We start from the raw sequence: 24,155 nt of genomic DNA on the forward strand, positions 1-24,155 counted from the left end.
ACTCTGTGCCCAGGAGTTTAGCCAGCATTTAGTCCACCTCATTGTTGATTTACCTAGACCTTACTTCATCAGTTTCTTTGAGGATGTTATGTGAGACAGCATCAACAACATCCACTGCTCTGAGCATTGCAAATTGGCTAACTAGAAAACGAGGCAAATGCATTAACTGTCTATTAAAATATAGGCCTTAATTGTGCTTCAATAAACTCAGACTCTAGATTGGACATAACATTAACTTCATTATTTCACAGAGCCTTCTGGCAAAGTATTAAAATTTAAGTATCTTTCTGATCTTTTGATGGAAAGTTTTATATATTTTTTGTATGTATATATATATGCTTACATGCACACACATCCATATATATGCACACTCACAACAGTGCCCTTTCAATAGTGACATTTTCTCACACTCATCATCTGGCTACTACACAGGAGTCACAGTATTAATTTTTTTCCCCATGTACAAGCAACACCACAATGTAGAAAATTCAGTCACTGCTAGCTTTTCTGTGATGTCCAATTCTAAACCCATTAATCTTCTACAGCATGTATTAATATAACATATATAATCATAAAGAGTTTGGAAACAGTGTTTTTGAAAATTTTCCAAAACCTCTGACAATGCGACAGAGATAGCAATCTGACCTAAATAACCAGGCTGGTACTTTTACTGTCAAAATGAGGCAGAACGTAAGAAGGACAGATGGTGCCCAGTTGCATTTTGAATGCATTGCTGCACACACTGGTGTCAGAGACACAAAGACTAGAGGATACCAGTGCTAATTTGATGTCCATGCTAGTTGCACTCCTCATAATTCAGTAACTTCTCCTGACTGCTGTCATCAGGACAACCACTCCAATCCAGAATCCTGCCTCTTCATGGGAGGCTCTGTTCACTTGGGTGGTTAACCAGACCTTTGCAAACCAGAGACTTCCCTAGTTGCTCTGCATTTGGAAAGTTGACCTGGAAATGGTTGTGATAGGTCAAGATTGTTACTAAGGGTAAGATGAGCACCTCACTTGCTGTGGCTAAGTTCTGAGCAGTCTTTAGAGTAAAAAGCAAATGACAGAAAGAAAGATCTAATTTCATTAAGTGCTGCTTAGGTCACTGTTTTCCTAGATTTAAGAATGCAAGAAAAACATAAAAGGAAAATGACAAAATTACTACAAAGCTTCACACTGGGAGAAAGAAAGCTTTAGTAAAGCAGTTTTCTACATGCCATGGGAAAAATACTTTGCAAAGGAATTGAATTTCCCAACCTACACATTACCTCATTAGCTCCTTCCAGCATTTCACACAAAAATTATTTCTGTTTACCTATAAAGATACATGTTTTCTATTACAGTAAAATGATCATTGTAAAAGCACAAATTCTACTACTAATACAAATTTTCTGAACATGATAATGACTAGTAGTCATAGATACAATGATGAAATGGTTAGTAATAAACTCTGAACTCAATACTGAATATTAACCATCTCCTGCAAGCCCAGTTGCATATGGTTTAAGAAAAGACAGACACAAACAGATTAACAAATTTGCTCAGATCAAACAGATAATCAAGGGCAGAGATGGATGAGACTTCTCAATTTCAGTCTAACCTGAGGGTTCAATTGAGTTATCTAATGACTAGTCAACCTGCTTTCTTTCCGTTACATGCAGTATTTAGCAGATATGTTGTGTATTTCTGGAAAGGACACATCAGGGAAGCCTGTAGCTGTTGACAATTTGCATATATTTTTAGGGGACAATAAATGCAAAGCCCTGAAAGACAGTGGTTAAGTTTCATTTTTTATGAGGATCCACCTACTTTTAAAATAACACGTGAGTACTGTAAGATTGATATACTGCAAGACTGTAATAAATTTTTCTTCCTGATACAAAAAAGATGGTGTCATAGCAAGTTACAGCATCTCTTCAAAAGTGGGACCCAACACACACCTCAAATACTACATTTCTTGTCATCCGGTTCTGAATAATCTTTGAGATAATATTCCCACCCTTGCAGGAAACCATAAACGAGGACTAAAGGCAATAGAGTTTATCATTCTTCTGTACCACCAATTATAAAGCAGTATAAACCTGCATTAATTTCTGGAGGAATTGCCCCTTTCATCATCTTGTTTTTTGGGGAAAACTAGATTTGCTAAATTTGACTTTGCATCTCTATTGCAACTGTTTGGATCTATTTGAAAACTCATTGTCACTCCTTGCATTCAGCATTATTGGCAGAAACTGCTGGCGATTTGTCTAATCTGACATCCCTTGCCATCCTGGCTAGCACCAGATGCTACAAGAAAGGCGCTAGAAACCCCACAACAGTGGACAATAACTCAATAAACAGCTTTTGGGGAGGCTACCTTTGCCAGAGCTTTTCTTCATTCGTCGCTGCACTAAAATATGAAGTTATATCCATTGAAAGTGATGTGCCATCCACACTTATAAATGGTAAATTTCTTCATCAATCCTGCCAAATATTTTGCCTCAGTGACCTCTTGTGGCAGTGAGTTTGAGAGACATTAGGCCAGCATTGTGGATGACAACAATTCTTCCATTTAGATGATACACAATTAACAAAAATGAGTCAACACCTGAATGAGTAAACTCATGGGGAACACAACCATTTCATTATAGTGTGGTATTTTAGCAATACATACGAAATAGAGGATGTTTCCTTTTTTTTTTTTGCTTCATACATGAATACACTTACCACTTTCTGGCCTGAGAGGTAAACTAACAGGTGGACACAGGTTAGGCATGGTGTTCTTCAAGTCAGCTAAAAGCAGAAAAAAAAACAAAACATGTGAAAACAATTACACCTGAAAGTTTAAAATGTAATCAACACCTCAATATTTCCAGCATTACTTCTGGGATCTAAATGTTGCATCTTCTCACCACAAACACTGGGAGTAAGGATGCAAGGCTGCTTTGCTAGCTAACCCTTTTGAGCTCACGCATGAAACCAGACTTCCCTAAATTTCTGTATTTATAAACATTTCTACAAACACTTTTCAAGATGCAGTTATTTATGAACAACAAATTTGACTAGTTCTGTGTTTTTTTCCATGCCTCTCTCTGTATTTGGTTTTCTGCATCACAAGAGACATGAGATTTTCTCTGCTTCCTGATTAGCAAACTGGAATTTCTCAAAACAAGAATTAGGAACAAGTCAGTTTCCAGCAGAAAACTTTCCAAATTAAAATTCAAATAATCATTCATATTTTCCACATATGAAACTTCTCATGTGCTAATATTTCCCTTAAACATCTTGTAATTTTAAATAACAAACAAGAAGTTTCCCCTGTGCATTCATAGTTTTTAAAACACTTCAGCTAATCAAATCAGTTATAAATTCTCTACTAAGACAAAATAAATTACCATCCCTACAGAATCTGAAGACAGATCAGATTTTCGGTTTGTTTCTTCCACTTTGCACTGCCCATGCATGTAACCAATAGATATTTCTAAAAACTCAGGAGTTTTAGCATTCACTTTGGCAGGAGTGAAGAATTAGGGCTATCCAGAACTCTCTTTAAAATGCTATTATACGTTCCTCATGGTCTGAGCTGCAACCATGACTATACGTACGAAGTCAAATTACTAATGAGCGGATCCATGCGGGCAAACAGCTCACACGCCAATTTAACATATTATGAAACGCGGAGATATGAGTACCTTCCTACAACAAGACTATGGACTACAACCAAAGACCCTGCTTCCTGCTAACATCCAGCTGCCTACGGTAAATTACTCCTTCAGATTTCACTCATTTTCCCTTTTAGCCTCAGAGCTTTCTTGTTCCTCTTCCTGGTTGCCAGACCCCCAACACGCCAGTACAACTGATACAAATTTTTGTCTGCAAATATCTCCATTTGCATAAACATCTGTGCCTTGCTGTGTGTTATGGTGGAAACACATCTGAAGCTTCCTAACTGCATAAGGAAATGTCATTGCTCTCCTAACAGTCTCCCCTTTGCATACACCCTAGGCTCCTCTTCATCATCCCTGTCTATGAAGTGAGCCATATAATTTATTTTTAGTTGGTTCTTTGTCAACAAGAGGAAAAACAATTCTAAGAAGTGGAAGTGTATCTACACCTCCGCCGTCTGCTCTTCACTTTGCCTTCATATCGTTCTTCGTTCTTACCCATGGCTGTTTCTCAGCTCTGCCTGCCCGCATGCTCCTGCCATTGCCTACTTTATCAGGCCTGTTGTTCCCTTCTTCTCAGTGCTAGACCCTCACTCATCCCTCCCCAAGCCCACACCAGGATCTGGGAAACCCTATAAGCTTCTGTGGTGCCCCCTCAGCTCCATGCTGTCTCTCCTCTTTAACAAGGGTTACCCCACTGGGGAGGAAATGGATGGTCTAGCAGGCAGAGTGCCAGAGCAGGGCTTGGAAAAGATCAGGATCAAGTTCATATTTTAGACACTTCCAGTGTGAATGAGGGTTTTCTTTAAGTTTACCAACACTGTAAAATGCAGTGCATTGCCAGGATATCTGATGTAGCTTTACACAACTTTAACTGGATTATCTTTATATCACATGCACTGGACAGTATACATCTACGCTTCATGTCACCTCTGTCCACTCAAATATTAGTCCTTCTCTACTCTGCAAGAACTAAGGGAGTTTAAAAACAGGAAAAAGTACTCCTTATTCAATTTTTTTCCCTGATTCTATCAACATTGCCAGACTTGCCTCGCTGCTTTCGGTGGAGTTCAACAAGGCCGTGCCCATTTAGACTTAAAAACAGGCAATCCTCCCATAAACGGGGATACAGTCAGACAGGTGTTCATTGTCCTTATTGCTTCAGTTATGTTAAATCGAAGCTTAACAAAGTAGAACTAGAGCCACTCATGAGGAATGTGACAAATGACAAACCCATTGCAATTTTTCAACAAAATAATGGAGTCTTGTTTTGCTATGGAAAAGAAAATTCACTTTGACTAGATCTGGTTTTGATTCCTCTTGAGGAAATAACCTAACCTCTCATAACTGCTCTTCTGTTTAAACACGTGATGGCTTCTTACTGCTTGAAAAATACAGTGCTACCTTGGAATGTGGTCTTGGCTCTTTCTTTAACAAAACAGCCAAAAGTTAATTTTAAATTCCACAACAAAACCAAACCTTTTGAAGTTATGCATCCACACACACTATTAAACCATAAGTCCAGCAGTGAGAAACAAAGAATTATGTCCTGACCAGGACTGTGCAGTGGGACAAAATACATTTGGATTCCAACACTGGCCACAAGTGTCCCATAAAATCTAAGAAATTAAATTATACCTCTTTGAGGTATTTCTGTTCCTTTTTTATTAAAATGGAGATTAAATTGCACCTTTCTTTCCCTTGCACATACTTATCTGCTTTGTCTATTTGTGATCCTTGCAAATGGGTCCTCCATCTGACAGCTGAAGCTTCTATACAATGAAGCTAATTAATAATCTTCAATGTACAGAAACCAGTCGGAAAAGCCATGTACCCTGCATGACTTACCAGGCTTTTGATACCAGCCAAATGGGTGTATTCTGACTTCAGCATCTGGTGAACTACAGTTTGACACTTGCCAAGCACTTCTTGTTTCCTCAGCACACATCTGGATTCCTAGGCTGTTCAGAGTCAGGCACATGATCTTTCCACCTGCCAGGGAAATACATTGTTATACAAATGATGAGGAAAATTTTCCTCTTCTAGATAGTATTTTGAGGAAAGTGAATACGGCCTGATTCCACTGAGTGTTAAAAGGAATTCCACTGACTTAGAAATCAAAGGAAGTACCTAAAATGTGCCAAGTTTTACTGTTATTGAAAATAGCGTTGAAAAATCACAATGAATTCAATGTGAGGGAAGGTGGGTACCAACATTTTAACCCATTAAGGTCACTAGGAGTATTGCCACTGAGCAAAGATCAGGACCTCTTCTTTGAGCAAGCAGCCCTTTGTGGTTAATGCAATCTTGGAAATTAAAAATCTGCATGTATGTTGAAACAGGGCCCCTACTTACATCAAGATAAAAATTCTTCCTTTCAAAGACCTAGTGTGAATATTTCTGGACATGAAAAAAATAGAAGGTGTGAAATACAGCTAGCAGGTTCATTGAAGATTTATCCTAGCTCATGTTAAAATCACTACTAGAATTTCTCTTGACTATATGAATGCCAGGACTGGATGTCTGAAATGCCACAGATAATAAATATTAATCAGATAAACTGAGAGGTGTCAGTTTTGCATGTTTGGTGCTTTAAAATCCTTAATATTTGTTAGAACTATTTAAAGAAACTTAAAGTCATATTCAGTTAAGACTTCAAATTTCACATGGTCATATGGAGGTGTGAAAACTGTCAACTATTTTTGATTTGCGCAGTAATTCCAATCTGAAATACATTGGATTGATTTTCCAAGCTGGTCATTTTTGACTGAGTGAAAATTTTGTCTGCTCAACAAAAAAGGGAATTAAAATATATATATATTTCTGAAGTGTTCCAAATTCCCAAATGAATTGTAAAACCAGCACATCCTAATGACCTCAGGGAGAGCTGATTAGCACATGACACTTCCGAAAACAAGGTTAGCCATTTTAGTGGCCTAAATCTGAATTTGGAATAAAATATTAAAAACTATTTCATTGACTTTGACCTGGATGGCATCCAATTTTAAACACCTGCTAAAGACTTTCTTTAAACAGAGCACTTCTTTTACAGCCAGTGGAGAGAAAGAAAAGTATCTCCAGAATAGGATTCAGTCAACCAAACCCCATAGTTTTGTCTATACATCTCTCTGCTGACTACAGAGGGAACGCAGGGTGACAACAGCCCTTAACTTAGCCATCTCAGGTGAGTAAAATATGTTTGTTTCACTTTCTAATGGCTTTCAAGTCACGCACACTTTTAAAGATCTGATTTCCTCAGGCTAACAGAAATCCTACTTGAGATGTCTTAAGTAGCTAAAGTACTAAGGACGAGAAGATACGCAACCTCTATCCCCAAGCAAACTTCCTCAAGTAGAAGACCAAATTGGGGAGCAGAGAAGTTCAGACATCCAAGAAAGCCAAAAGGCTAAGCTGCCACAAAGTATCCAGGGACATTATGTGCTTAACGAGCATCTAATTTCAGTAATATTTAAGTTTCTAAGTCCCTTAGGTTTAAAAGATGAAACAACATTAAAAAAAAAAAAATCAAAAAAAGTAGTCAACCAACATTTTGGAAGAGGTGTTGAAGAAACAGTTCCCTGGAGTTTTATCAGTTTGAATTTCATGCTGTTGGAACTGCAGCCTCTTAAGGACACATTCTCATGAAGTTTTCTTAATAATTTCTGGGGTGTGGAATGTGTCATTGGGCTGAACTCCTAGAAATGGTTATGGTTACCCAAAAAGGTGCTAAAGAGAGTTGCATAAGATCTGCAAGGGCTTTTAAAGTGCCCTTCACAGAAAAAGAATGGTAAAGTTTGGAACAGTGAAGGGAGACCGAAATTATTTTAAAAATAAAAAGAGTGAAAAAATACCTGATAGCTGGGAGTCATTAAAAAAGCCAAATCCCGTGCAACAGGGGTCAGCATCACACCAACGTTCACACTCAAAGAAGCTGGGAAAGGAAAAACATCATTGCTTTTAGTATCATCAATAATCTGTCTCTGTCATGGAGAAGGGAAGAGATGATATTGCATAGGGGGGAGAGACTGAGAACCTGTAGAGATGCCTTTCATGATAAGGCTGCTTCATGGTTCTTCATGCTGCATAGATAGTCCATACTTTTTCCATTTGTAGATGAAATTACGTTTGATCTGTATACATCTACCAGACTACAGCTAATAATTTAGATGATTATTTTGATATCTGCCCTAAAAATATCAGCCTAAATTAATTTGGTCTATTATTGTCAAGAGATTTAACTGGCCAACCAGCAATTTAATGGCACTATAAGTAATAATTCACATATATAAAATTACTAATTATATACATGATTATTTATAACAACTCAATTATAAATTTCCTTTAAATCATATGCTATTTTTTCTTTGTTAACTACTCTCAAATAATGCTGTTCTTGGATCAATACGTCTCATCCCCTTCATATGTGTAACAGGGCCTTGGTATTCCAGGCATGGTTAAACTTCCAGTAAAAACAAAGGAACAGTCATGTCCTACCCATCTGAAACAGCTTTACTGCTCATGTCAGTCTTATTCCTCACTGAGATCCCCGTTACTTTCTGGAATGGCACACGTGTATAGAAGCTCTTCACAGAACTTTTTAGAGTGACTGGAAGGAAAAAGAAAAACAAAATTGGAAAAATCATCTTAACCTTGTAATTCACATATGCTGGTCAAGTAACCACATGGTAAGGGTAAAGTTTATGTTTCTATGCTACAATGATCTTGATCAATTAAAAGATAATTTTACATTATCACAGTAAACTTTTGATGGTTAAGCCTGAACATGAACAAAAATCCAACAAGTGAAGGATCTAAAAGCTGAGCAAAGTACATCGCCAAGGAAAGACTTCCAGCCCAGGGCTTCTGTTTCTGAGCCCTGTGTTGACATTACTCCTTCTGCAAGGTCCAAAAACTAGGGGACAACCCCAGAATGGAAGACTCCACTGTGCTCATGAATTATTCAACCTGTGCTGCACTTTGGGCTCCCTGAAAAGACACTATTTAATAGTTTAGTTCAGTGGACCTTTACATTTTTCCCAGCAAAAGTATAGGTTCCTGTACAGTGATAACAGGCTTGTTTGTCCAGCTTCCTCACGTGAGCCCTATGAGAAAATCATTGAACTTCCCAAGCATTCAAAGAGCAGAGGTTAAAATCCACATGTCTGTAACTCTGGATTTGCTGAAAAAAAAAAAAAAAAATTACAAGCAACGACTTTCAATTTTTGCATTGCTAACTACCATGGAAATTTTAATGGTAGAAAATGGGATTGCTGACATCCCAAGGACATTCCCATTTCACCCACATTAAAAAGATTTAACACCTGGTATACAAAATATTTGAGCTATGCTTTGCCTCTCTGAATTGGGAATAACTGAGGTGGAGAGTGGAACTCATGGTTATTGTCTTTCCATTCTGAACTGAAAATGAAAAACCGTATCCAGAACAGCCTGACCTTGTCTTGCACCATCACGTCCCAGGACTCATTCATACATTCAGACTTTTTAGCTCAGAATCAAGAGCCAAAACAGTGGCTTGCATTAGCAGGGTTAGAGCACACAGTATACCTCCAAATCCCCAAACTTGCCTATTTTATGATACAATGTCTGTGGCTGCCTGGGTAGCACAGTTCGACAGTTTTCTGGTATTTGATCGATGTTGCCATCACAAATCTGTGCCTCTGGATAGAGGGTACACACAAAGTATTTGTCTGCAGCGTTTTGAAGATCTGCCATTCGACAAAACTCATCTTCTTGTGCACAACCTAGGAAGCAAAGTCACTAAGAGTTACACACACACGAGGGTTTCTTCCCCTCTCTATTCTTCTTCATGTCTTCAATGCACTTAAAGCTATCCATCAGCAAACAACTAAAAGTGAGAATTTCAATATTATCCTATTACAGTGCAAGAGAAACAGGGACAGATTCTGTTTCTAGTGTCACTGAAGAGCAGGTTTACCTGGAGAGCACACAAAAGGAGCTACACCACAGCTAATTGGAAAGATACATTGTGATTCATAAAGATCTTTCTCTCTTTTTAGTAAATTTGACATACAAACGGTATAATCATAAACGTAATAATCATATAATCATCAGTCGTGGGTCTCTTACTGTAAAGAATAAAAAGTAGTAATCTGCACTGAAATTTGCTCCAGGGTAATAATGCACATTCAGAAAGGAAACAAAGCCATCAAACCCATTTCTTAATTACTGTGGCAATGGCTTCTGTAAATATATACCTCAATGCTTCATTTTAAACAGGCATAGCTCTGCTGACCTCTTATAGTGATGTTTGTGCATGGTTTAGTACTCTCAGTTTGACCTTCCTGGTAGTCAGAGATAGAAACTCTTCTCCATTTTTCACATCAAAATATATTTTAGCATTAACCCCGAATATCTGTATTGTACCTTCTCCTGTTACCACTATGTCATCCATCTAATTGGAGGGGTACATTTCAAGAACAGCAGAGTATTGCCTAAGCTGTATCTTCTACTTCTCTCACCCATAACAGGGATAACCCGATGATGAACGATGGGTACCCTTCTGCCACAGCAGACAAAGATTGTAAGGAAGAAGCAGGTGGCTCCATTAACAACTTCCATGAAAATTTTGTGGGTTTTCCCCAAAAAATCTCTAAGTCCAGAGTTTCTACTCATCATGATTATAATACCTATTAAAGTAGTTTAATTAATTATTATTCCCTACAGAATAACAGTCTCCAAGATGTCTTACGTGTGAGACACCAAAGCACAGCCTCCTCTGCTGAGTACTTCTGCCTGAAGACCCAATACTGCTGGTAAGGGAGAGAATAGTTCTGGTCACTTTGTATCCGGCTGTTGTCCATTAGGTAGAAAAGATCCTTTGTGGAATCTGAGATTCAAACAAACAAACAAAAAAACTGCTCAGACCCACAAAATAGTTAACTATGATCTGGAATAAATTAAATTTATTTATACATAAAATGCTGCCTTTCACAGTAAAACAGCTGCAACCATTTTGTAGGGCTAACATATACCAAAGGCTGCTTTTAATAACAGGATTGTCCACCCACAGTTATTGATGCTTGTGTAGGCAATGCCTCCTCACCAAGCTGCACTGCACAACACTGCATTGTCTATTTCACCACCCAAAAACTAGACGAAAATCACAGCTCCTAGAAATAAGAAGGTTCTCTCTACTCTTGTCACACAACATATCAGCCTAACAGTGAAGTATAATGCCTCAGAGGATGCTTACAATACCTTAATCAATCTACTTCTTTTATTAATCAAAAATTAAGCAGTTTCCTTTTATTCCCTTAGGAAGCTTTTACAGCTCTCAGTGTTAAAAGTTTTCTTAACAAGCTTAGTACCTATTTGAGCCATTTAACCTTATTTCTCCTAGTTTATGCTCCCATAGACCATATTAAATAACTCCTTTCTGTCACCTGTGTGAGATCCTTAGACATGTATGCAATGCTTTATATCTCCTGAGCTCCCTCTGAAACAATCAATCACAGCTATTTCAGGCTGTTTTCAAATTAATCCCTTTAAATAAGGGTCCAAGTAAAATATTGAAAGAAATGGATGTTCTTCATAAACACCTTTTTATTTGTCAAATGCCATGAGCAGGTCTCATCCCCAGTTACTCCAACATTGTGAGAGATTCTGTTATTTAATCTTACATGCACTGAAACAGCCAGACAAAAATGAAAATAGGAAAGCAGAGACGTGCTGATGATTGCAGCTGAAATGCTGAAGCACCTACTGACATGCTGGGAGTTCACAATAGCTTTGAATTTTCTATCAGAAAATGGAAAAGATATGTTACTGTGTGCTTTAAGGATGATCATGAAGTAATAAAAGCTCTGTAGACATTTTCCCAGATGCATCCGTAACTTTTTTAAAAAAGTGACTTATAAGTCTTGTTACCTCTCGAGACTTAACTTCAACCTTCAGTTTCTCTTGGAACAGTTTGTGTCATGACTAAGACTAAGGGATGGAGGAAGAAGGTGCATTCCTTGCATAACTTCAGGTTTTAATGATATCATCAGCCAAAGCAAGGTAAACAGGGAACCCTGAGGGCTGCACTCATGCCTTGGCAGGTAAACTCAAGAGAATTTCACCCCATGTATTAAGTGTAGTTTTTTCTCATTTTTAAGTCTAGACTTTAAGATACAACTAATTGTATAGGAGCGCCACTAGCTAAATGGGCATTTTAGTTTACCTTCCATTCAAACTAGATAAACAATATCAGCAATTCACCTTGTGTTACGATTTTACATGTATTAAATCACGTGCTCAGGTATTCATCAAGGCTCCTTAGCAAAGATTACAGTTCATTAGAGATGAACCAAAGTGCTCTCAACAGGCTCCACTGCTCTCTTTCTCTTAGGATTATGGCGCTGAAGACCCAAAGGAAATCTAGTAACTTAATACAAATGATTTTGGATATATAAATGACTTAGTATAATGAAGAGCAGACCCTGGAATACTAAAGAAGCTAGAGAACTTCACAGGTCCCTCACTTTCATCATGCATGGAAGAAACACTTGTCATTCCAGTTTCATCCTGAATTCCTCTAAGCATCGTATTTACAGTCATATTGTCAGTAACAGTAAATATGCTCAGGCACCCAGGCTAAGGATTTGATTCCTGGGTTTATGTGAATTTTTTTCTCAGCTACATAATATTTCCAGGGTCTTTACAGTTCGGTAAGTCTGAAAGAACAAGCTTTCACAGAACATTTTAACACTTTCATTTCCATCCTGGCCTGGGAAGGTAAAAAACAGAAAGACAGGAGGGTCCTCCAGTAGGCTCACATTTTTAACACCTTCTCAAAACCTGTATTGTATTCCCTACCTAACAGAAATCCTCTGGACTTCACAATACCTACATCATTACAATACATATATGGCAATATATAATATTTCCTGGTTAAATTCTGCACCTCCCTCTGCTATATTCTGCTACCTCCTCTGTCTGCCCTTACTATAATACCTGATAATGTTAGATCATTCTCTGTCTTCAAAGCAGTAGCATCGCACTCTGAGGTTTTAGTCCGGGTGACCATATCAGAGCCTGGAACACGACAGGAATTAAAGAGCATAATAATCGCCTTTATCTATCTTTCTTCCACAAGACAAGATCATCCTTAGTTCCCTAAATTTATCAAATATTTTAAAGTGCACCATTTAGGAAGACTCCTTAAGTAGTTCCACCAACTGATGAATCAAAAATGAGTAAAACCATCTATGTATAACTCTGGAAAAAACCTAAACCAAAACATGCTGTTTGGAGGATAAAAGCAAATGCCATATCCGCAATCACTATGCATTCAACATCAGTGCTGTGGAGGCTGTGTGCATTTATAAAGCAGTATCACAAATCATTTTTGCAGGTCCTGCTATGTAAGTTGTGGCATTCTAAAAGTAAAATTGCAAATACAATACATACATAGTTATCATGATAATACAAGTAACCCATCTAGTTAAGTATAATGTGGTAAATTATTATGGTACCTGGACACTGATGGGACAAAGGCAAGTGTTTCCACAATACCATTTTTCACAGGTATTAAAAGTTATAAAGCATATTCTCGGACACAAGAATTTACCCAAATTTCATGAAACTGACAGTAGCCGAATCACTCCAGATTACATCTGCCCCCGCCAGAAAAGACTTTCAAGCAGTATCTCAATTTGGACGGTATAAAATAAAGTGAGAATGATGCTTCCATTATGGAAGACACATTTGCCACTGCCTACAGTTCATCATAAGCTTTTATAACAACTTCTGTGAGATAACTCACCTCTCCACAGATAAACTTGCTGAAAGGTAGTAAAATTTCTTTCTGCCTCTTCTGCCAACTTAGAAGCTAATAAAGAAAAAAGTTTGTTAGAATAGCTGCTCAAATTAAACAGGTAGTATTGAAATGCTCAGCAATTGCATTAAAAACACATCACTAGACTATGTAACACATTATTTACAATACAAGCCCCTAAGGAAGAAGGACCCAGGTGTCCTGGCGCTAGTCTAGATCCAGAGTGCCAAGGCTTTACTCTGTTTTCCATTTTTGCTTTTTCTGTGTAGCTCTGGGCATCAATCTTTTTGCATTTCCTCTGAAGTTTACCTTTCTTTCAGATTATTGGCTTAAAACTGCCTAAATTAAATATTGGAAGTAGTACAGGGTAACACACTAAAACCAACACATTCTTGACTTTCATTGATGTTCACACAGTAAAGTGTGAGAGGTCCATCTATCTAACAATGCATCCAATTAAGGAGTTCTTATTCTCTCATGATTGTACAGATAGAGATTTACTTGAGAAAAAAGCACTGAAGTACCAGAGCAGGCTGGTGAAAAAGGCAGAGTCTATAGAAGAATTAAAGGAAAGTTTTCTAGATTGAGATAATTCATTGACATACTTCCACTGAACACTTGTCCTCCCAGGGTGAAGGAAAACATCTTCTCTTTTTCATTATAGCTCACGCCTTTACATATCCCACCTATGACAGATGTTGGTGTTGGACTCCAGCCATTTGCATTGCAGATCAGCACGTCTGGGTCGCTCATCAAACTACACAAAATGGTACCTAGGTTCAGGCAAAGAGAGAGTTGCATTACTCCAATAATTCTTTGCACCTACACAGGGGTTTTTAATGAAGCATCCCAATACTTTCTCTAAATGTCAACTGAACCTGTGTCACTGAGATAGATACCCTTTAGTATTGCTACCAGAAAAAAAAAAGAAAAAGAAAAAAAAAAGAAAACCAGAGCCATACGTTCAAATTGGAGTACTAAGGTTAGCTATTCATACCTAAAACAAACATTTGTAGCCTGCTTTTGAGAGATTTCAAGCACATACTATTACCACCTAATAAAATATTACCATTATCTGATAATACCCGACAGTGTTCTCAGCATTTTATAGCACCACGGAGACATATTCAATCCTTTGGCGGTCTTACAACCTCAGAATCTGAACCAAGAAAGCACTTACATTTTTACTGGGATGTTTTCCTGTATTGGTGCCTGATTTCAGTCAGCCCAGGCCTAAGCCTCCTCTTGCATCGTGACGTGAGTCACGGGGACCAGCATGCTTAAGGCAAGGTGTTCTGGCGTCAGTCTGTTCATAAATATCTAGACAATACTCAGCTCTTGCTTTGTACTTGCTATCACAGCTCAGGCATTTCTACGGTCTTACAATGCCCTCTCTGATTTTTTTTATTTTGTATGGACTGGGTATACGAGATATTCAATGTGCTACTTTTTTTTTTTTTTTTAACAAAATGCTAGTCCGAGTAATGCATTTATCAATTTACATTTCAGTTAGAACTTCATGTTTCCTATAGGAAATGCACCTCCAACAGGAAAGTTGATCCCATGTGAGCTTGAAAAGAAATTACAAACAGCAGGCATTGACATTAAGTGCTTTAATTTGCTGGCAGAAATCTGGGCTCTGCCTAGGTCCCACCTCTGCCAAACTCTGTCCATCCCACTCCCACTTGCTCTCCTAGGTAGACACCCAGACTTAGGAGATTACAGCATTCCTGCATGCAATAACGTAACACAATGTCCTGTTCAGCATGCTCTTTTCCTGCTCCAAAAAGGGAGTTGATTTACATTTGCTCTACAAGCACTCTGGAGGCACTGTCTTAATTGCCCCATCAGCTGAAAGGCACCAACTTCTGGCAACCGAGCTGCGTTATGTAAGGAGAGAGGCTGTTTCAGAATGATTTAGCCCATCGGATGCAGATGTCAAGTCAAAAGAATTAGCCTTTCAAAATGTCCATTTCTCTCCAAGAGCAGCTTGCCACCTCAGGTCTTTATTTCTACTGCTCCAGGCCGAGTCTTGGACATTACTCAAATTCTGCCTACACCAAAAAATGTCACTGATGTAGAGGCAGGTGTACTGTGGCCAAAAATGAGTTCTACCCAGTTAGCGTTGGTTTTCTACTGCAGAATTTTTTATTTTGCCATTAGACAATACCTCCGTCAAGCGCGATCTGACTCAAGATGAAGCCATCACAGCAAGAGTCCCTGCTGCAAGTCTGCCGACAGAAGAGCTGAGCATCAGTTAGAGATGTGCTGGCTGCTGAGAGCACCAGGGAGCGATACATGCCAGAAAGCACATTCTGAAAACTGGTCCTTTCAAAGGGCTTGAGTCCAGATGAGTTAAATTCTTGTCCTGGGTAGACAGAACAGGAAAGAAATGTTTAAAAGAGCTCAGGAGGAGCTGGGATGCTTTTGGATTATAGTTGGTCAGAATGTACTGCCAGGGTGGGAAAAACAGTCCACTGTACCAGCAAAGGGCTCCTAAATCAATGTACACAGTAAGGCTGGTAATATCCCACTTTCAAGCACTACATTAATAACTCCCAGGTATAAATGAAAGAAACGTATCTTTTTAAAAAAGTAAAATGTGTAATTTGGCCAGCATAACTGCATCTGCAATTAAGGCTTCTGCTGACTAGACACATACGTAAGAGGACATGATTCATATAATCCTGTATCTAATTAGCAATATCAACGGAAATCTAGAGTAGATCTGGTATCAACAAGATTACGTTGATTGCAAAAAGGTCAGGGGACTTGTCTTTTTTAGGTGAGATTTAGCTCTTTATACTTATTATTATTAATAAATGGTGACCCAGAGGTTTGGGTAGAAGTAAAAAGAAAACAGTGACAGCAGAGATTTTTGATTCAAACACTGCAGCATTCTGCATTTGGTTGTCTTGTTTCAAATTTGGCATGAAGCTTAAAGTTGGACACACATTGGATGGGACATGCAGTGGCATCAATCACACTTAGGCCAAAAAAAGGTGTCTTGTACATTCATTAGACCAGCTGAATCATTTTGGGATTCATTGGAGAGCAGGGCATTTCTCAGCTGGTATATTAGTAGGACAACTTACAGTCAAAATTAACATAACTGTTAAATTATGTACAAGCTGGTCATTAATAATGCCTTACATAGTCAAGTAAAAAACTGTTCAATAAAGAGAAATTGTAGTACAACAGAACAGAATAGAATAAAATAGAGAATAATACATTGGATAAAATTTGAGCTTTTGTGGGACTGTCTGTCATCACAATGGCTTACAAAAGCTGTATTCTTAATTTCTAGGGAACAAGACATGAAGGGAAGATTTGCTGAGGTTTCTGAGCTACCACTAAATGTTAAGCTCTAAAATGTATTACGCCTTCTTTAACAAAGATGCTCCCCCCGCATTTAGTTATGACCCTGTATAGAACTACAAGTTTGGGCACAGCAGTCTAACATTAGATGAGTGATTTGCATCTGGTACCTCTCTTCAAGTAGACCATCACTGCATCTCCCTCTGGATTCCTGACATGAAGCAGGCAGCTGAGATGACCAATGCTAGTGGCATCGGGGTTCCCCAAAACACCTTGCACCTGAGACAGAAAACAGGCATGCACAATAAATAAAACCTAATTGTTTTCCTCTCCTAAAACCCATTTTCCTTATTCAGAAACTCAGGGGGAGGAATTAGGACACACGGTTTATAACCACCGCAGCTCCATGCGACCCACTGTGGACATTTTTTATTCCATCAAACTGAGATCTCTACTCTTCAGTGCCACTTTGCTGTGTTTAAAAGTAGTGAATAGGAAGCTGTTACAGTGCTAAAGAGCACATGATTCAAACCCTGGACCAGAGGAAGGCACTGAGAAATGATGACTGTTTCAGGTGATCTGATTACAGACCTGGATACTTCTAGTTTCGACTGTCCAGATTAACCCCCCCTTTCAAGTTAACCTGATTTCCAGACTGTGGGAGCTCAGCATGTTTTAAGAACAAAAGTTCTATGTGATGTTTCAACCAGACACTGAGGCATTCAGAAGTCAGTTTGGGGAACATTCTGGGAAGCTTCTTTACCAACCTGCAGGAATTTATTACTTCCATAGTGAAGAGCAATGATCAAGGGGTCAGGTAACAACCTGCCTTTCTTCTGTGATGCCTTCTACTTACATTGAACCTACAGTATTATGATAAACACATATTTTTAAATATGATCATTTTTACCAGTCCAGAGGTGGTGCAGTTGAAGTTGGCTTCAGCAGCACTGTATAATTCACACAGAACTTCAGCACCAGCAGGAGTTACAGTGGCAAAACTGCATGCTTCTTCCCTCTCACAGCCTGAAAAACAAAAAAGAAACCTTAGATTTCCTAGCATTTCATGTGCAAAATTTCTGCTACAAATTCCACCGTTCAGTGCCATGTACCTAGTTTTTCATGTCTCTATCAGACTGCAAACACATGAATTTCATTAGCCAGATGAACTTTACTATTCAACTATTCTAGTAGAGTGTTTGGTTTTTAAATTAACTTAAATTAATGCAAAAAGTTGTTTGGACATTCATCAGCTGATGATACAAACAGCTGAGTTAGGTCTAACCACACACCCAAATATTTAATACCTGCTGGATAATTTTGCCTGAGGTAAAATTTCACCTCCTGTTCTAGGAGCAGAGCTCTGGGAGCAAGTTAGTGGTGAGTGTGCAAGGGCAGCAGGATCTTCAGCCACTCCTAAATCTGGAGGGGGATGGCTGCTTGCTCACTTACACTGGCCAGGTGATTGCTGCAGAGGTGGCTGGCATGGCTGTAGAATTTCATGTTTCCCTCCTTCCTATCACTCAGATATTTGTCACAACATGTTTGTGATGGGGTTGCTGTATCAGGCAGGTGTGATGTGCTGGTAAAGTGGTTCAATGTTTCCAAATGTCTTTAGTATAAAATCAACCATCTTAGAAAAAAACATCATCAGAAATGTAAGCTAAGCTGTCTGACTTTGTCAGGAAGCAGAGAGGGAAGGGTTAACCCTTACTCTTCAGTGAGCACCCCAACTGTAATATTTTGTAGTAGAGTTGCCATTTGGCAATGGATGTAACTTATAATGAATATACAGTCTACGTGCATTGAATCAGATCGTTTGTCAAAGGGGCATCCTTTCCTCCCCAAGTTCACTCCCATGGTCCTCTCAGCTCAGTGAATTGTTTTTGAAGGTCTCCAGCTTCAGAGGAAGGTGCAAGAAACCTTGCAGTGTACAGCTAGGGGATGATCTGGTGCAGGAAAATCATTCTAGTAAAACATACAAGGCTTCATGGATTCACCTCTTAGCATGAGATGACTGTTCCAGCTAGACCAGCGTACGTGACACAAAGCCACTGACTTTGTCAGACTTCAGTTATGTCTACCCCACAAACAGGCCACCTTTGTTATTGCTGCCAGGGTATTTTTATTTTGAACGTAACCCCTCTGCCCCTCTTCACAAGTCTGAGCATTAGGAGGCACAAGGCAAGGCATTGATTCAAAGCACCCTGAAATGAAGTGCAGTGATTCCCCTTGGTTTTACATGACTTTGAATCAATATAAACCAGCAAAACATAATGTATCCAGACATACTATAGTATATACACTGTAAGGCTTGGCAGCGGAATATCTCTGCACTCCTTATAATATCCTTCTGATGTAAGCAAGGATGATTATTCCTCTCTTATGTGCCAATCAGGTATTTTGGGAAGAGCTGGAAGCTTGGTTTTCACATGTCCTGAACACCTAATCCTTCTTTTGTCTGCACATCTGAAAAGTCTGATGGATGTTTCCTGGTCTGAATCTCAGCTCTCATCCATACTGCAATTGATATCAACCGGCTTTAAAGTCAGATGAGTCATCTAACATGGTACATAAAATCAGAAGACTCCTTTCTAAAAGAAAGACCAATCTCTTCCCTGAACCAAGGTCACCAAAAGTTGTAAATACCTTGCAGTGAGTTGGTGCTGAACTGCAAAACATATAGAACTTAACTATAAGCTCATCGTATGAAAAGATTATTATTTTCCATGATGATTAGTGTTGTATCTCCAGATTTTCTGAGAGTTTTCCTCACCTGAAATGCACTGAAAAGCTGGACTTTTCAGGTCTCCCCCAAATGACTGCGACTGAAGAATTTGAGCTTCTTCTGACCCATAAATTAGTCTGGAGGCAGGAACTCCCTCAAATTTTCGGAGCACTAAAAAAAAAACCAACCAACCAGGTACTATTATCAGTTCCCATGCTGCAGAGAGATAAAGAGACTTTAGGTAGAAATAAAAATTCACAAATTCTGTAGGGAAAAAGGTTTGCTCATTAAATGATGTACCATAACTCCACAGATAATGCAGGAGACAGCTGGACTGAGGATATAATTTCTATTCTGAAAAAAAAAAGAGTGTCACAAGATCTTTTAAAAACAGTTAGCCAGGAGTGGGCTGAGACTTTATACTCAAGTGAGACTTCTCTTCCAGCAGCAGACTGGCCATCTCCCATTACTTGTTCATGGCACAAAACCAACTATTGAGTCAACGGGGGAACCAACTTTCTGCAAAACAGCCACTGAAACAAGAGCCAGCTCCAACAGAACTTGGCTAAAAAGGAAATCTAGGAGATCTATTACTTGTGTATAGGAGCACACCACCACTGATCTCCACTGACTTCAGGCTCAAGAACCTATCCAAGATATGTCCTGCATGCTCCTTTTTGACTCCTGCATTCAACCTTTAACTCCAGACTGTGACTTTACTTACAAACCCTTTTATCTACTCTCTCTGAATTGGACCCACTGCACCTGAGTCTAAAGAGTCTAAAGAGTCTAAAGTGTCACAAGCAGCACTGTTCACAAATCAGGAAAAGCTCATAGGATCTAGAGATGCAAAACCCAAAGGTCACAAAATGGGATGAGGAATTCAGTTTAAGCTCCAGAAGGTTTGGCCCTGGCTGTGCCCTGAAGAAGATTATAGTCTAGTGAAGGGACACACAGTGGTACCACCACTACCCTGCTCAGGCTGCTACTATCTGTATTACAAAGGTTTTTTGGTACAGTGTGTCTACCAGTTGACATACTAATACCTTTCAGTGAACACAGCTTATTAAGGAGAGGGGAAGAACGTGGTGACTTGGCAACACCCCTGTGTTGACCAGATTTGTCCTCTAAATGCCCCAAAGGAATGCAAAACTCTGGCTGATTGCAGTCAATGCCTGGCCTAGACCTAAAAGTGCAAAGAAGCAGGAGCCCTGGTCTGATCTCAGCCCACAGGAGATGCCTGCACGTGGAAGAGCTGGAAGCTCAGCCTTTCTCTCCCCTGCACACATGGGCACAGAGGTCCAGCAGGAGGGTCCCAGGCCTCTCTCCCTGAAATGTCTGGATAAACCACAAAATAATAGTCAGGGATAAGTTCTTAAAACAATCGTGTACTCTTACAGCAAAACAGTCAGGACTAAATCAGAAGCAAATGTCCACTGTTGTCAGGGCTGAATCAGCAGGTGCTTTTAATAAAACCGCCATTTATGCTCAGAAAATACATGAGGGCTAGCCAAACACTTAACACAAAAAAAATCCTTGCACTCCAGCTAGGCTGGGGAGAGGGCTGAATGATGGTGTAAACAGAGGTGGAAGTTTTTTCCTTCCTAGAAATACAGGAAAACAAAATATAAGCATTGGCTCAATTTTGCACTAAACTGAATTCCTTCTACATCTGCAACTTGCAGTGATGCCTGTTTAAAAAAAGAATTAACATATTTTCATAAAACTGAAAAGAAGCAGCGTTTTTATGTTATTTGCAATTGTTTGCTGCCCTCATTTCTAATGCAAAATTCAAAATTAAAAAATGACATTTTTAAATGGTTTTCTTTACTTCTGATATTTTTTTCCTAATTCTGGCTTCATCCCACCCTTCCGTTTTCTCTGTAATAATATGGGAGAAAAGTAGAGAAGAGATAGTGTAATGAAACATTAAACTGAAAACATGGCAAAACTAACAGAAAAGCTGCCTTTTTTTAATTATTGAATTTTGGTTTTTAATATAAAGGTAAAAAAATTTCATTCATCAAGCTTTGTCAAAAAAAAAAAAAGTACAATGAAAAATATTCTACCAGCTCACATTTTCAAGAGCTTGTTCGTTCACATTGCCCTCTTCTCAACAGTAATATAACTACTCAGCCATCTCACAGGCTTAGTCCACAGCAGAAATTCTTCTTCATCTCATTTTACTAGAGAGTAAAGCTCTAGATCCCATCCCTGTTATAGCAATAAATGTTAAGCGTGGCTTAAAATATAACAAGAAAGAGAACAATAAGAATGAGCATGGGTTGTTACAGCTTATTGCTGTGCATTCATAAAAGGAAATTCTTCCTCCCACTGCAGCCTCAAAAAACAAAGCATAGTTTGTTTATTTATTGACCCTGCCCAATTGCCAGCCTCCTGTCAAAGCAAGATCAGTCTTCAGACCCTGCTATCTTGTTACATGCTGAATTCAGTTAAGGGAAGTAGATGGGCAGGGGAAAAAGTAAAAATAGAGATAACTGGTTTCACTTTATGTAATGCTTTCTGCAAATGCAGCATGATCTATAAAAAAAAATGAAATTAAATTAGACTGTAAATTATTTAAAAAAATTAAAAAAAAAAAACAATTGGACTTCTTGGGTGTTCCTTGTTGATGTTTTTTTAAACCTTAAATTGTCAACACTTATAACTATTTATTTGTAGTGAAATCTTCTAGCATGATCCACAAAAATATGGACAGATATCTGCAACTGCTTCGTCCTGGACAGAGTCAGAAATGCTCATGCAGGAGGGCTCAAGGTGTGTAAATAACAGGTGAATTAACCTGCTGTGAGTCCTCTGCCCAGAAAATCATCCCAATTACCCCGTGACTGAGAGCAACAGAGACTAACACCTTGTATTCTTAGCTGCGATCAGTCTCCGAGTATGCTCAGAGAAAAAAATAGCTATTTTAACTGAAGATAGTTTTGTAAACTCTTCACAACTGAGGGCTTTCATTTCCCACTCCTTCCACTGATCACACTTGTCATAAGACATTGTCTAATTCAGAGCACACCATGACATCAGTTTCTAAACTGAATATACCATTAAATTCAATACCAATCATATGATGAGTAATAAAAACTTCTGGAAAACTATTTTTGGGCAAGGAAAAAGCTTTGGGGCTGAGAAGCATAATTAGACCTTACTGCAGGCAGTCTGGGGACTGTTTGATGAATGAACTGGCATTTCACAACTGTGTTCAAGCAGGATTAAGTTCCCCCAGCTTGCAAGGATATGTTCACCAAATCAGATACATCCCAGAGGGTGACATTATGCCATGGCTGTAAGGTCATTGCCAAACACAGTCTATTTCACATGAACACACTGATGAGTGATAATTTTACAAAGAAATTCATCATTTTGTTTCTTTCCCATTAGCCCTCTCGTTATTCTATTGGGTTTCCAAGCAGAGAGCAGGAGAGTGCAAGAAACCTGCTTGTCTCTTCTCTTACAGGAAATGACTTCTCCCATGTAGTCAAGGAATGCAAAATTAAGGAGGAATGTGGCTTAAGACAGGGGCCACAACTATGGGAAAGTGAATCCCCATAAGCTGTGGAGTGATGAGTCTCTTCATAGGGAGGTTTCATTTATGTGGGGTCAAAACATATCCAAAATATTCTTCTGACACTTACCTAGGCACTGGTAGTTTGTAAGGAGATCGTCTGTTTCAGTCCAGTCCAGTGCTGCTCCAAAGCTATCAACGCAGAAGGATTTCTTAGTGTCAGGGTCTTGCTGGGAAGGTCTATACTGGCCGTCTTCATCACACTGCAGACCCTGCTCATTGCTTTGACAGTAGGTGATACCTGTTACAAGTAAATAAGAAAAGAAAAAAGGTATTTAGATAATGCTGTCACTGGGTTTCACAGCATGGTTGAGGTTGGAAGGGACCCGTGGAGGTCATCTGGTCCAACCCCCCCTACTCAAGCAGGGCCACCTAGATCCAGTTGCCCAGGACCATGTCCAGATAGCTTTTGAACATCTCCAAGGTTGGAGACTGCACAACCTCCCTGGGCAACCTGTGCCAGTGCTTGGTCACCCTCCCAGTAGAAAAGTGTTTCCTGATGTTCAGAGGGAACCTCCTGTGTTTTGGTTTGTGCCCATTGCTTCTGGTCCTGCCAATGCAATAGGACAATGTTTCAATGCTGTAGGACAAAAGTGCTCTAAGTACAGCAGAGACTTCACTGACATTTATTGTATCATTTGCATTGTGTCTCATGCTCTGAAACATAGTAGTCTCACTGCTTTGTTGTTACTGCAATTCATATTCCAAACATTTTTAGGATTCTCTGCCATGGATCAGATCTCATTTATGCTAAGTACTGTAAAAGCAAAGAAGTACAGAGAAGGAACTCTATTTTCCTACAGGTTTGTTCAGTGCCTACAGCAATGGATCCATGAAATGTTATGAACCACAGCACAAGAGCCATCACATCAATTTGTAATTTGCTGCCCCCCTGCCTTTTTTAAAATTCTCTTTCAGTGGGAAAGAAAAGATTTTTGCACTCTATTCTTTAAGAATGAAAAGCTTTGATTTTAATTAGCAGCGTTTTCCCCAACTACTTAACATTTTTAATGATTTAAAAATCTTTAGAAACTAGGCATCTGGGCTACACAGAGAAAGAAATCTGGAAATTTGACC

General features: G+C 38.9%; 1 protein-coding gene across 1 annotated transcript in view; it reads right to left on the bottom strand.

Annotated features, from left to right (window-relative positions):
- Positions 1 to 24,155, bottom strand: part of TG (thyroglobulin) — a 158,754-nt gene that overhangs the window by 92,882 nt on the left and 41,717 nt on the right. Inside the window, exons 22-35 of the mRNA XM_087733838.1 lie at positions 23,149 to 23,319; positions 19,544 to 19,666; positions 17,678 to 17,793; positions 16,938 to 17,046; positions 15,620 to 15,817; positions 14,055 to 14,222; positions 13,438 to 13,503; positions 12,627 to 12,707; positions 10,381 to 10,518; positions 9,236 to 9,412; positions 8,145 to 8,256; positions 7,502 to 7,581; positions 5,499 to 5,642; positions 2,713 to 2,778 (exon numbers count right to left, since the gene is read on the bottom strand). Coding sequence (XP_087589964.1) covers positions 2,713 to 2,778; positions 5,499 to 5,642; positions 7,502 to 7,581; positions 8,145 to 8,256; positions 9,236 to 9,412; positions 10,381 to 10,518; positions 12,627 to 12,707; positions 13,438 to 13,503; positions 14,055 to 14,222; positions 15,620 to 15,817; positions 16,938 to 17,046; positions 17,678 to 17,793; positions 19,544 to 19,666; positions 23,149 to 23,319 — 1,749 coding nt within the window. The remainder of the gene's footprint in view (positions 1 to 2,712; positions 2,779 to 5,498; positions 5,643 to 7,501; positions 7,582 to 8,144; positions 8,257 to 9,235; positions 9,413 to 10,380; positions 10,519 to 12,626; positions 12,708 to 13,437; positions 13,504 to 14,054; positions 14,223 to 15,619; positions 15,818 to 16,937; positions 17,047 to 17,677; positions 17,794 to 19,543; positions 19,667 to 23,148; positions 23,320 to 24,155) is intronic.

This window comes from Nipponia nippon, unplaced genomic scaffold (assembly GCF_047370975.1).
Source record: "Nipponia nippon isolate SJK-2023a ecotype South Korea unplaced genomic scaffold, ASM4737097v1 scaffold_1, whole genome shotgun sequence".
Classification (NCBI taxonomy): domain Eukaryota; kingdom Metazoa; phylum Chordata; class Aves; order Pelecaniformes; family Threskiornithidae; genus Nipponia; species Nipponia nippon.